Source organism: Morone saxatilis, unplaced genomic scaffold (genome assembly GCF_004916995.1).
Source record: "Morone saxatilis isolate NCDOM2014 unplaced genomic scaffold, NCSU_SB_2.0 Contig21, whole genome shotgun sequence".
Classification (NCBI taxonomy): Eukaryota; Metazoa; Chordata; class Actinopteri; family Moronidae; genus Morone; species Morone saxatilis.
The window spans coordinates 22,589,977-22,605,121 of NW_023339774.1; the positions used below are offsets into that span (position 1 = coordinate 22,589,977).

Genomic DNA, 15,145 nt, shown 5'->3' on the forward strand with positions numbered 1-15,145 from the left:
ATCCTCTCGTTGATGCGGTCCAGACCTCGAGCCTCCTCGAAGCTCTGGATCTTGTGCTGCGGGTTGAAGCCTTGAATGGCTGCGAGGAAACAGAAAGGTGTGAGAGCCGAGCCGAAACAGCCAGAAACACAGCAGGGACGGACCGGAACCTACGGAGGCTCGTTCACGCCAATGTGACGGGAAAAAAATAAGACTTATTATAATAAGAAACACTCAAAATAATGACTTTGTGATACTAAATCATTAATCTGAGAAACTCTCTCTTTATAATGATTTACAGAATCTTCTTTCCAGTCACGTTGGCGGTAAAGAGTTTCCGTAGAAACCTCATCCACTGACAGACGATTGTACTTTGTGACCCTGCTGCAGTTATTAATGGTACAGGAAGTGTTCAGAGTATTGGGAGCACTGGTTGGACCAGGAGAGGAAACTTACTTCAGAACAGGACGAGGACAGCATGAAGACAAAGAAACAGACGTTCATTAAAGGGACATTTCACTGTTATTAGAGAGGCTATCAATTAATGTTCAACACAACGTTGTTCAATGAGCTCTCACTCACCAACATAAATGGGGTGGACAAAATAACAAAAACACTTCCAAAACGATCACTGAGCAGTTCTGAACAAATAATTCACATTAATATCTGCTTCATTGTCTTATGTTCTAATAAATGCTGAATAAAAGGGGATTAAAGCACAAATATGAGCCGTTAAAGGACGAATCAGGAGACGCGTTTCCGCCCAAATGTGTCAAATTTGAACCGAGTTTTGAGTAATGAATGCAGATTGAGAGGAGTTACGTTTGTCCTTCAGAAGACTCAAATGATGCGTCCTAAACCTAATGTGTATTTTAACTGACACATCATACGTTCCCATCACAATATTATCAAAAAAATAGATATTAAGGATTGTAGTCATTGTACTATTCAGTGTTGAAGTTTTTATGAAGTAAAACCTGACTAAAAACTGGACGCATCTCCAAACAGTAATTAGAACAAAGTGAAAAACTCTTTGCTTAATAATAAATGTATTGTACAGATTGTTTTCATGTATATGGATGTAATGTGATAGAGAAAGAAAAGGCCCCATAAAGAGCTGGAAATGAGCTCAGTAGGTTTAAGAACTGACTCTTCGTCCAAAAAGTGTAAAAACATTTTTGTCAATCTGAATTAGTTTCCATCAAATTCTTCTAAAATAATACTTCAAAATGCACAAATAAATACGCTGACGGAAACACGGCTTGTTCGCTCTTACATGAGATATTCGTGATTTTAGCTTCCTGGCTAAACCTAAAAACATGTTCTGTTGTGTAAATGCTGAACTACAGAGAGCGAGGTGGTGGAAATAAACTCTGCGTTACCACAACAGGATTCAGGGTAAAGTGGCCCTTTACTGCGACGGCCTTGGACACAAAATCAGTGATAAAAACAGGGTTTTTACTGAAGAATGACATCATCACACAGTTAAATGACAGACAGACAGACAGACAGACAGACAGACAGACATGAATGCATACCTCGTGCCTCTTCTGCCTCTACGGTGGCTGTGTAAGCGTGAGTAGAAGTGCCATGCCCAAAACCAATGGAGAGAGAGTGGGAACGTTATATATCACTGCATTCAGTCAGTCCTGTTAACACCATCATACAACCCCCCACCAACCCCCTCCACCCAACATGGTAGTGACTGTACAGACAGAGGTTAGAGCAGATCATGGTACAAAAGCTCCTATAATAATAATAATAATGATCAGGGTTTGTTAGAGGGAAAGTGTTTAAACCATGCTGCCCTAAAAAGATCAGATCAGCAAATATTTTCTATTTCTATATGTGAACGACTACGTTTTATTCTGTCCACTTTGAATAAAGTGATGCTGTTATTATGATCTGTGAGATTATATACAAAGTGAATGCATGTCGTTATTTCAGCATCATTTTGATCTGTTTACTGACATTTAATTACAGCAACATCTGTTTACTTCATACTGCTGCACTTAGACAGACTGAAGAGTGTATATTTACTCTTCTTCCTCCAGGTGTGAACAAACCACAAGAATAATATTCTGATCCTGTCAGTAAAAACACATTAGCACCGTAGCAGCCTGTTTTGTGGCTATTTTCACATCTAACTCTGTAAAGGAAGGAGTTATTTCAACCAAATTAGTGTTGGTGAATATTAGAAACACTAACAAAGACAGTTACAGTGAATTTGATTTAGTTTCTGTCCCCTTTGAAGTGTGTTTAATGATTTTCTGCTGCGGAAAAGTCTGTTGTTTTGGTGCTTTAGTGTGACATGTAGTAGCAGTAAAGTTTAGAATAAATAACCTTTAAAACAATTATTACAATGTGTGTTTTCCATAATGAACTTTAAAGGGCAGCATGTTGGAGATGTTTGAACAGGTCCTTTAGAGGAGGAGAGCTCGCTGTGTGTGTGTTTCTGAGGTTAGTCTCAGTGTGAGTGCAGGCACAGGGAACAGTTAGTGTTAGCTGGACTCTGTTAGCGCTGCGCTCGATGCTCGGCTGCGTTCACACTCACCGCTTTGCAGAGTTTGCCGACCTCCGGACAAAACTCCCAGAGGCAGCGTTCCTGTCGGGGTCAGCCCCTTCAGCTGTAACACGCTCTCGTTCTCCTCTCTGTCCACACACACACACACACAGAATCGATCAATCACCTGCAGATCAACAGCGACTCAAAAACAACTTGTATTTTAGCTTCTTAATTGATAAAAACCTTTTAAAAGCTTCCATGTTTCCATCTCAAGTTCATCATCTGTTGAACTAAATACTTGCTTTACCTCAAACGAGCAGGTAAACACAATTAAATTCTAATTTATTCAGTTTTAAGTTGTATACTTTTCGAACATGTACGATCTAATCTTGTGTTTTTGGGATTTATTTAATCGTTTCGATGTTTTAAGTTTCCTTTACATCCCACCAATGAAATGAGAGACGTTATCGGGCCTCACTGATTGAAACAGATCAAACCAGGTCAGTTTTCCCAAAGTGAACCCAGACAGGTCAGTGTGCCGACCTCGGGATGATGGTCCACCGTGAGTCAGACTCATGGTTCACTAAGTTTAACTGCAGATCCCAGTGCTAACCCTGAGCCCACAACGCTACCTGTAGTTTTAATATAGTTTAAAAAGCTTAAAGTTTTAGTTCCCAGCACAGTGTGGACTTGGACCTGGACTGAGAATAAGATCCTGATCCGGTGAAGAAACTGATATCAACTGTTCCAAAGAGCAAACTGAAGACACTTATGATTAGTAATCAGTGTGTTTACATGCGCAAGCTGTTTTCAGGTGTGTACTGTGTTAGATAATGAGCCTCCGATGCTTTTCTGAGCCTTAAAATAACTTTTCTGAAGGAGAGCATTCATCGTTGGAGGACAAATGATTGTGACACACTTCCACAGGATTAAAGGAGGACACATGTAAATCAAGGAAAAAGTCATTAGCCTTAAAGCTAACTGGAGCAAGACTGGAACAAGTACACAACTGTAGAGGAAGTCTGCCGTCAAACAGCATTTCTGTCCAATAACTGCAATTATAAGACTGTTTAAACAAGAGGAGAGAGGCGTCTTCCTCACACTCAAACATTTAAACACAGAGACAGAAAACACACCTGAGCACAGAGAAGACACGCGCCATCTTCCCAATGGCCCGGATCTTATTTCTGATCACCTCCTTTCTGACGGCCGGAGTTCCTCCTGAAGAACAAAGTGAAAGAAAGAGGAAAATAAGAAACAGAGCTTTATATGTGCTTTACAGACCTCAGCTGGTTGACTGAAGCTTTGTCTTCAGTCTGGTTTCAAGTTACACCCTGAAAATATCTATTAACTATTTTATTCTTCCGTCTTCACTTTGGTACTTTAACACTCTTCACTTGATAACTGCTGTTTACTAATTCATAACTTGTGCAGACAAATTAAAAAGTCATTATTACAAATTTAACTTTTGTGTAAAAATCTAAATTTGACCTTTTCCTAACAAAACACTACAACTGATGTAACTAACCTTCATCAATCATTAGTTATATCTACAGAAGTTAATTAGCTAGTGAACAACTGATGAGCTTTTATCGTCTTGTTGTTTTAAATGTGTCAGCATAGATATTATTAGCTTGCTCTTTAACTAGTGTTTGCCAGAGTAAAACACTTGCTTGCTATTTTTTAACCATCTTCAAAATGTGGTTCCAATACAGATCAGCCTAGCGTGTAGCATATGTAAGTACAGGAAAGGAGGAAGTTGATCGAGGCTTTACAGTGAATCGGTTATAAACATTGTTGGCTGCAGACTTCAGGTGTGACCTTCAGTTCTCAGTACGATCTTTACTAACAGCCACACTGAGGACTGTACGAATATTACCACCCAGCCACTGATGACTGTGGCACTCGACCTCTCAGTGGATAAACATCAGCTTCAACTTCCTGCAGGGTTTCACTTCCTCCTGATTAATCACATTCAGTGATAAAGATTGGCACTTCGCTGTAGGTCACCACGGCAACACGCCACTTTTTACACTGACAGTTCTCTGTGTCTGCGAGTGTCTGCACCCACATCCACCGAGGGCAGAGCTGCAGCTCATCCATTAATGAAGTATTCCACCCATCAGTCCATTGATTAATCGGATGAATACTGTGTGAAAGCAACAGGAAATGTACAACAGAGAAAAAGAAGCTGGTGGTTTCAGTGGGTGGGTATTTTTAAAGTATTAGAACGGCTCCTTCCTCCGCCCACAGTCTGACTGCACCTTCGCCTTTAGCCCACAGTGAGTCTGTGTGACCCACAGTGAGTCTGTGTGACATACAGTGTGTGGATGAGCTCAGGTTGCAGTCGAACACTCACTGTGTGTGTGTTTATGTAACGTTACTACAGCGTCTTCCTGTCATGCAGCTGCTGAGTTGGTCAACAGCTACAAACGAGGTTGACGACAGTTGAAGCAGCAGGTATCAGGTGGGGGGGCAGCTAGCTCTTCACCGAAGCACTGATTGAGGTTATTTATATGCATATTAGTACTGTGCTATTAGTTGTCTGTACCTGGACTGAGAGCTGGAAGGACAGGGGGAGTTTAAACACTACTAATGTAGGAGCGGGGCCCAAATGAGCCACAGAACCGGAGCGGGGCGGACCGACGGAGGCCGGCTGATATCCAGTGGCTCCAACCAGGACTCTGACTCTGGGGATGAAGACACCAATGACACTGAGCTTCCTGATAAATAACATAATAACCATCCATTAAATGTTTAAACGCCCATTTTATATTTTGAAATGGTCAGAAATGGATTCATAACTCCAAAACCAACTCCTATATTGCCCAGATAGCTAATTATTAATGCTAATTGCCCAACATATGCAGGTTAGCATGTGTCAGTGTAGCTGCTGGAGACCCAGACTGAACATTTCTAACTTTGATACTCAACACTTCTGGTTCACAATAGGAACATTAAAGCGTGTTGTGCGTCAGTAACAATCAGCTGTTTATAGCGCCGATGGAAATAATCTGCATGAGATTTGTAAAATATAGAATATTTCTGTTTGATTTCCTGTCAGTTTCCATCCATTTGACCAACGTGCAGCAGTTAGTGACTGAAGTGTCAAGTTTTTTCACACCTGCGCAACCACACAACTATCACCCGACACAGCAGCAGAAAGGTGACAAACCGTCTGCTCCGAGTCTGAAACGCCACCCGTAACCAGAGGAAACCAGTCCGTAGTTGACTGAGCTCAAACATCTGGAAGGTTTCTGCAAGCTCTGTTGGGGATTTGTTTTGTAATGAAGAACTGAAACAGAGAGGGAGTGACGATGAGTAGCTGTTGCATCCTCTTACCCTCGCACGTGTCGTCCCCTTCTGACATCAGCTCGTCGTCAGAGCAGATGTTCAACACGTTCACCAGCATCTCCGTCACTGTGAGAAAACACACACAGGTTTCAGCTCTCACTGCCATGTGAACACACACAGAATGATTAACTTCAGCATCCATAGAGCTGCACACAAATCTACTCTTTATTCACTGTTAGAGAACTGTTAAAAACCTTCGACCAACAGTCCCAAAACTAAAGAGCTTCAATTTATTTATATTTGGGCAGCAGGAACAAGAGAATCTTAAAAAACAGCTCAACCAACCAACTCTGCTGTTGCTGCTCTACTGTTAAGTTACTGCTAATTAAAAGCCATCGTTTCTTCCTGCTCTCATTTCACCAACATAAAAAAAACACTTTCAAACTGCTTTTATTGTGAAGCAGCAACAGGAAGCTCATTATCATTAAAATAACATCCAAGTCCTAAAAAAGTTCCTAAAAATATTCACAGAAAATAATCTGCTCAGAATTCATCCAAATCTCTGGTTTTCCACAAACTTCCTGCAGCTATTGTTCACAGTTTATCAGCTGCTCTGTATGTGTGGATATAGTCAGAGTACTCAGTGGGACATAAAGGAACCGCTGATCTGGACAAACTCAGTGTTATTGGTGGGTTAACGTCCATAAATGAAGCAGCTCTCGTCAGGCAGTCATTAACAGTGTGTTGTCCTCACTCTGAAGCCCTGAAACACACACACACACACACACACACACACGCACGCACACACACACACACACGCACGCACACACACACACACAGCCTCACCTTTCTCTCCAACGAACGGCAGAGACCAGGTGAAGACGTCCATGAAGTTGGGCAGCCAGTAGGGGTGGGGGGAGCAGTTAAACTGCCGGATGTTCATCACATTATTCTCATATTTCAGCACCGCAGCTGGGAACAAACACACACACACACACAGATTAACATTTGCTACTGCGTGATGCACTTCCTGTCTCCTGTTGCCAGGGGCTTCAAGGTTTCCAAGCTGTTGCCATGGTTTCCGTCCTTCGCTTCCCTTACCTTTGTTATTGTACACGTCCAGGTAGTTAGGAGCAGAGAAGATTGTAATTAAAGAAGGGAAACCTGTCGTCTGACTTTTCCTGTACATTCGATACCTGATGGACAGAAAAACACAGTTTACACTCAAAGAGAAAGAATCAATGATTATTGATCTGCAGGCTGCATGTAACAGCGCAGAGACAGATTATTGGTGATGTTTTTATTGATCAGGAGCTCCAGGGATCCTGCAGGCCGCTCATTGGTCCGTCTTTCACATTATTCTTTAGTTTTTATTAGTTGATGAAAAACTGCCAGACAACTTCTAGTCACGTTTCCGTCGCCAGCAGCATCCCGTGTCGCACATTTCAAACTAATTTCGAGCGAATCAGCAAAAGAAAATGCAAAGTAATGCTCGTTTCCATCCGCTACGTTACGTGATTAACAGTAGGTGGCGCCAAATCTACAGTCGGTCAACCAGAAGAGGGCGCAACAAGATGGCGTCACTACATGCTGTATGTGTGTTTATTGTCCTGTGTAATTATTTACTACCACCTCCAGCAGGGACCTGTGTAAGCTCCCATATCACACATCTCAATAAAAAGCTGCATATAGTCTTCATACAACTCTTATTCTATTTTCACTATTTGTTGTATTTCTCTATTCTTTTTTATTTGATGTGTATTTTTTATTTGATGTGTCGTATGTGGAGCTGCAGTGTGAGATCAAGTCTTCATTAAGACGATATCTATTATCTTAAAAGAGCGGCAGTGGAAGCTCGGACGGTAAAAAACAAAGCAGAGAACGGAAATATGACATTTGTGTTTGATGTGTTAATGAGAGAACGGTTCATCAGATCTGTGCAGAGATGTTTTACAGATATCAGTCAGTTAAACGTTCACAGCCGTAAAGAGCATCAACTCTTTCTATTTAAAAGCCTCAAGAGAGTAAAAACTTGTAGTTTCCATCAAACTGGTTTTAAAAGCGCTCTATAGATAAAGATTATCATCATCAGGCATCATGAAATGAAAACATGTTTTAAAAAGCCTCTGAACATTAGCTGATATTTCTTTGAGGAATCTGTGTGTAAAATTCAGCAACAGATTATAAATCAATTCAGCTTTGAGTGGAAGTGAAATGTAATTTTGAGTGTCGACGCATAAATCATATTCTAGGAGTGTGGACAATATGGACGTACATAAGCTGCAGTTTCAGGCAGACGGACTACATTAATGTGTCTACAGCTCATCAGTAACAGTTCACATAGACATAGAATTTATTTTATTTTACTGAAAATTCATCTTAGATGAATCGTAGAAAGTTAAAGTGTTCACTGCACACACAGTTAACGTCACTGTGGATGTCTTCATCAACCACAGTGACAAGAAATCTGATCATTAACAGGCTGTTTGGAGACAGAACACACATCATATAAAATAAAGAGAATAAAGTATCATTGTACAGTTAATACACAGTGAAGTGTCAGACAGACGGTGCCTCACTCACCCTGCATCCTGGGCTTCATGTGCTCGTATTACAGACAACAGGTTATTGTTCATCAGGAAGTCACATACTGCTGGGTAACTGCGAGGAAACAGAGCAAACATCAGGAGCTGCTTTCTGTGTTTTTACACCATCAGTCCGCCGCTCAGCCTCGTGTCCTCCTACAGCGCGGCTGTCTCAGTCACCTTGGTTGCCATGACAGTTAAGAAGGCTGCCTGAACTCGAGTAGAGCGAGAGATCCTTAAACGCGCTAAAATTAGAGATCAATTAAGGTCGAGGCTTTTACACACAGGAGGTGTGGGAGTTTATATCTCATCTTCACAGAACTGACATACACTTCAGAAAAATATTACCAAAAGTCTCTTTGTGCTGATTTTTTATAGGATACAGGATTGTTGGTTTTGGCTTCAGACAGCAGACAGGACCTCAGTGAACAGCGTTACAGTCGAGGTTTCAGGTCCCACGCCGTCACGACTTTAAAACACTAAACTCTGCTTTTACTCAGACGTGAGATCTTAAAGTTCCCACGAGGTCAAATCTGATCTTAAAGTGTTTTTATCTCTTCGTGCAGTACGTCTCCTCCAGTGTCTGTCCAACAGGGACAGGAAGTCCTGTTTCAGGTATCAGTTTCACAGAGTTTCCTGATGGACAGATAGCTTTAGCTAAAGTAGCTAACTGCTAACTTACTGCTGCTAACTGTATCTGCCTTTAACAGGCTTCAGAACCGGGCTTCAGAACCAGGCTTCAGAACCGGGCTTCAGAACCGTGCTCAGCATTGAACACAGCCTCCAAGATCATTTACAGAGTTTCTGATGGACAGATTGACCAGTAGCCAACTGCTAACTGCTGTTAGCTCAGTTAGCACTAAGATAACTGACGGATATCAGGAGCCAAACCTGCCAAGAAAACCACCTGGGTCCTGGATTCACTGTCGGGCTCAGAGAGTGTGTTCGGTCTCAGGTCTGGTTGTGTTCACTGGGAGGTAGACGCTGACGCTAGCTCATAGCATTAGCTGCTATTGGCTGCTGTAAACAGCGATCAATATGTGCGATAAGTCGCTCCCTACTGCCGGTTGTTACAGGAAACACGAGGATCAAACAGCTCTCTGCTTCCTGTTTCCTGGGGACTTTAAACTGCCAGAAGATTTATGTAACGAGGTGCAGGTCTGAAAGGGGGTCACAGTCTGGTCCTGGAGCAGCTTTAAGTTTGTGTTGGCTCTGAACAGTGAGGGAGTAACAGCTCGCGGCACAAACAGCCAAATCAAACAGCCACTAATGGAGCCGTTCGAGAGCCGCTGTAATTTCTTGATGAATCATTTAAACGTTCTGCTACTAAAACAAACTAACGTGGGATGAAAGAGGCTTTAGAGCAGCAGCTGCTTTCCCCTCACTGTGACCTCCGTGTGGTGTCAACACTGCAAATTCAAATATGAAGACTGAGCAGAGAATGCTAATATTTATTTTCACTATCTGTCTGACGGGGATTTAACCGGCGGTCACTTATCCAGAGATAAGCCATTGTTTGTAAAAGCTTTAATCAGCTCAGATTAACAGAGCAAGCTGCTTTTTGTCTTTTTTTTAATGTGGAAACATGCAGCAGCAGAGTCGTACCTGTAGAAATAAGAGCAGCCTCTGACACTGTTGTGGCAGAAGTGTTCCTGGGTCTTTTCTGAGCCGTAGTCCTCGCCCGGGTCCGACCACAGCAGGTCGCACATCGGCCCGAACGCAGGAGGTTCCTTAAACCGGTCCAACTGCACAGACACAGATTGAGTCAGTTAAATATCATATTTACCAATAAAATACAGCAAACACAGTTAAACAGACAGTTTATCTTTATTGATTATTGATCAGTATACACTGTATCTTTATGGATGATATTGATCAGTATACACTGTATCTGTATGGATGATATTGATCAGTATACTAACATTGGCATTTCTTAAAGGGAGTTTGGTGCAGGGAGCTTTTAGTTGGATTCAAACTGCTGATATGGATCATTGTTAACGTTTAGTCTCCACTACAGAAACACTAGCTAACTGTTTAACTAAGTCTAACGTCGACTGCTGTTAGTTATCAGTTTGATTGATGCTTTAATGATGTGGGTATTGATTACTGACACTGGCTGATCAGGATCATTATCAGCTCATTATACTCTAACAGCAGTGAATGTTTGCCCTTTGTGTGCCTGTCTTCTAGTTTCATATGATAGCAGCATCTTCACTGCAGCCTCTAAAAGACAGCCGAGTCAGTCAATCCCACATTTACACTGATTCTCTTCAGCCCTGCAGTTACCTTTCGTATGTCATCCAGGCAGGTGACTTCGGGGCTCAGACCTCCGTGCACACACAGGAACTGCTGGTTGAGGAGAGCGGCCAGAGGCAGGCAGTCGAACGCATCCATACAGGCATCATATACACGCTCCGAGTACTTTATTTTACCTGCAGGACACACACACACACACACACACACACACACACATTGAATAAACACAGAGCGCGCTCACTCTCAGGACGCAGTTTGTTAATGGCGGGGACGTTCAAAGACAAACAGCAGCAGGACTTACACTCCTGTTTGAAGGTGAAGTACTCTGTGAGGTGCCGGCACTCGTGGTTGCCTCTGAGGAGGAAGAGGGTGTTGGGATGGTTGATCTTCAGAGCCCACAGGTACAGTACACACTGCAGAGACACACACACACAGCAACACTCAACCTCACATCAATAACATCAGTGCTGGGATGAAACTCAATCTAATCTGTCTGAATTACAGCTGCGATCACTGTGATGATGCTGTTCTCCGAGGTTTCTTTGTTGTTCTCTGAGAGCTCACAAACAGCAGTGAAACACCTCCATGGACGGTGTTTCACAGACAGCGGTGGAGAGCCACACACTCACCACGCCACTGCAAGAGGCATCGTGTGGGATTTAGTTTCACCCATCACTCGCTCCACCCTCCTGTTCAAAGTGTGCAGCAGAAACAGCGGCTGGGAAAAAAGCTGAGGGCCAATTTAGAGCCAGAGTTTGATTTGTCTGTTCTGGGCTACTGTACAAACAGTTCAACATGGCGGACTCCACCATAAGAGGAGCCGCTCCCTCTGTAGATAAAAACGTCTCATTCTAAGCTAATGAAAGTGGAATTAGTACTGTTATAGTATAAATGGTGATGTCTGTTTCTTATGTACTCCACTAAGTGGTCATTTTACATAAACCAACATTGAATTAACAGAAAATGTGCTGTATTGTGAAATGTATCGTTATCTAGATATGAAATTACAGACAGCGTCCAGTAAACAGGTAAATACAGAGAACTGTGTACAACCTTTATATTTACTCATACCTCTTTATTTAAAAAGTCCTTTATTGTGGCGATTTCATTGTATTCTGCTTGAGGCTTCATGAACGAGGGACATAATCAACTTCTAAATGAGTGTTTTTTATTACTAAGCAGCTCCTGCACGAGGAGACTGAATGTGACTTCCAAACAAACCCACTCTCCTCAGCTGCCACTCACTCGCTGTGTTTTTGTGCTGCATCAAACCACCTGTTTAATTTCAATGCTTTTCTCTTTTCTGAAGGCGTCGACAAGCAGCCAGATCTGACCAGCTGTTCATCCAAACCAAACAGGCCGGCGAACAGAGGAACCGGGAGAACAACGGGGACAGATTCACGGAGAAGTATCTCAGGAGGATTACATGGAGGTCTGCTTTAGTGCTCGATATGCAGAACTCAACTCATCAGACAGTTTATTTCAACAGTCTGCAGTTGCAGAAGTTTCATGTGTGTCAATATGATGATGTACAATCTTACGACCTCCATCATACTGAAACACAGCAGGGAGGACCCACTGACCCAGCGGCTGCAGAATAACTGAATACACTTCATTATTGAGCACAAATTCAATCATACAAATCTATGAAACAACCTTGAACATAACCTTCTTTTTCTTGAAAAAAATAAACTACTCAATCAGGATTCTTCCTAAGAAACTATGTTCCAGGAGTGAGTCAGCTCACAGTGGCGTTCAGCGTTTATGGGACTGAGTTAGCTCACTTTGTTTGGGTGAGGGGCTAAAATACAATTTAAACATTTCCAGGACATTTGGCCATTTTAATTCAATTTGCAGGTATTTCAATGACTGTAAAACTCAACTTCCAGGGAACCCTGTCAATGAGCAGAATCTTTCAGTAGGTAAACAGTTGAACACTTCAGAGACAGAAGGTTGGCTGTTTTAGTCGATGTATAAACGAGGAAGTAGAAACACTACCGTCTTTGTCCACAGGGGTCGCCAGAATCCACACAGAACAAAAGGTCCCTGAATCGTACAGAACAACAAGACGAGTGTTTTTGCCCTCTTACACCAACGTTGTGCCTTCTGTGAGTGTGAACCCTGTGAGGCTGTGTGTGATAAGAGCTGCTTTCAGCTGTAATCAGGGTTTGGAGATCTGTAGCTGCTGAAATGAATGAAGAGATCAAACTGTTGAATGGTCCACTTAGATCTGAACAATACCCTGAACACACTGACGAGCACTGGTTAAACAGGTCTGATTCAGACTCTGATTCAGGTCTGTGCTGGATCCTGAACTAAGAAACACTCATGTGGAGTTTCTGGAGATAAATGACTTCTAAATTAATCTGGTTCAATGGAGCACCTGCTCCTCCAGAAAGAGTCTGACCCTGATTCTGACAGGCTCTTTAAAACTGGATAATGTGGCTCTCTGAGGCCCCACCGGAGCTGTGAGGAAACTGTTCCAGGATATCCACTAATCCTAACAAGGAAGCATGACAGCAGCCAATAGAAATGTCATGCCATCCATAGAGAACACACCCAGACCCAGATCGAGGCGTGTGTGTGCACGTACGCCTGTGTGTGTGTGTGGGTGGGTGGGGCGCGGCGAGGAGGCAGACAGTGAGCCTTTCATTTCCTACAACTATTTAAAGAGCGAGCCGCGCGGCTGTCAGAGCGGCAGAAACACAAACACAGGTTACCTCGATGCTGAAGTACCCTCGGTCCACGTAGTCTCCCAGGAACAAGTAGCGGGTGCTGCTGGGAGATCCGCCCACCTCGAACAGCTTCATCAGGTCAAAGAACTGTCCGTGGACGTCTCCACACACTGGAACACACAGTTCATTGATCATTAAAGTTTCATTAGCATCAACACATCTCCTGCTGGTGCGTGTGACTTCCTGTCTGTGTGTCAGCGCGTTGCTTGGACTGAATATACAGTTTGGTGTTTAAACAGCTGCTCACTGGAGCTGCTACCAAACAAACAGCAGTGTGTTTGGTAGGGACTATTTCCAGCAGCGGATGAATCCACATTGGGTGCTGTAGTGAGTGTTCGTGGCAGCAGGACGGAGTATAAATACACTACAGTGTGTGTGTGTTGATGGTGATGAAGGAAGGCTCACTGATGTGTTTTTAATGGCACAGAGGACTCGTTAGGTTCATTATGGATCGATGTGGCTCTATAAACTGTCAGACTTCAAATGACATATTCATTTGTTCATTTTCTAGCAGGGACCGAGCACCAGTTAGCTAACCGCTGATTTGCATCAGTTGTCTCTTGGGAGGTGGCTAAAAATACCACCACAGAACCGTAAATATACTTTCATTTTTTCCAAAGCCATCAAATATTCACTTTACAGGACACAAAATCTAAAGTTGGTTCATCAGTCTGAGAACATTTAGCAGCCAAAACACGTTTAAACTGGCCATAAAACTGCATCCTGCATTAACTCGTTTTCAGTCTTTGAGCTTCACATTTAAATATGTGACTTTATTCTTCGTCTTAATGGCAGAAACTGGATTCTGTAAGAAAACGTTTGAATTAGAAAGAAGAAGGTGAATTAAAGAGGGGGGGCTCTACCTGTGATGGGGGCTTCCACTTCCAGCATGCATTTCTCCTGGCGGAGGATGGCGGCCCCCTCGTTGATGATCCGTAGGGCCGTCTCCTCCTCCAGCCGGCCCTCCTTCACCAGATGGGCCTTCAGCACCTCCACGCTGGGCCTCCCGTCCACGTACAGGTCTTTGATAGACAGACGTGTACCGGGAGGGTACGGCACCGCTGCACACGTCACGGGACAGACGGGAAGATAACTGTTAGCAGAGGTATATAGTGTAGGTAATATGTTTAACATGTTGGTGAAGTCCAGCGGCACTGGTACCGATACTGTTAGCAATCCTACAGTCTCTTCCATGTGTGAGTCTCCAACAACCCTGCTCACTGACTTTACTTGTAGGCCAGGCGTCCTGTGTGTGTGTGTGTGTCTCTGTGTGTGTTTGTGTCTCTGTGTGTTGTGTGTGTCTCTGTGTGTGTTTGTTCACACAGTCAGTAGGCACTCTGATATCTGAGCTCAGAAGGTTTTTTTTGTAATTCTGCAATCACGATCTGAAATTCCTCCGCTCAGACTGACGCTGTTGAGGCTCGACTGAAGCAGAGGAGTAACATTTTGAACGGCAACAACCCAGCGCCTGAAGGAAAATGACCAAAGTGTTTAATTCCTGGAAAACACCAGCCGTCTCCCAGAGAGGAAGACACAACAGAGGGACGAGGTTCTGAAGGTGTACCATCTTAATCATGACTCACATGCATCAAGCATCTTAACACGGCAGTCAGAGACAGAGAGAGGTTTTACATTGACAGCTGTGTTGTTTAATAAGCTTCTACAGAAATGTTCTGTGTATCACAAGAAGACGCCCGATCCCCACCCAGTCTTTAATATTAAACTAATGTGTAGAATATAATGTTAGCCTGCTGTATTATACGTTTATAACCTCACACAGATCTCGTCTC

General features: G+C 43.0%; 1 protein-coding gene across 4 annotated transcripts; it reads right to left on the reverse strand.

The window, feature by feature from the left end:
* Positions 1 to 14,416, reverse strand: ppp3ccb (protein phosphatase 3, catalytic subunit, gamma isozyme, b; the record flags this gene model as incomplete). 4 transcript variants are annotated; one of them, XM_035667480.1, is given in 13 exon segments in its annotated part: positions 1 to 70; positions 1,518 to 1,544; positions 2,534 to 2,631; positions 3,622 to 3,706; positions 5,828 to 5,905; positions 6,626 to 6,751; positions 6,881 to 6,975; positions 8,363 to 8,440; positions 9,970 to 10,109; positions 10,651 to 10,796; positions 10,922 to 11,033; positions 13,341 to 13,465; positions 14,219 to 14,416. In XM_035667480.1, coding segments are annotated over 13 exon segments (1,378 nt in total), but the record flags the coding sequence as incomplete, so codon positions are not given.
* Positions 14,417 to 15,145: the final 729 nt, after the last annotated feature.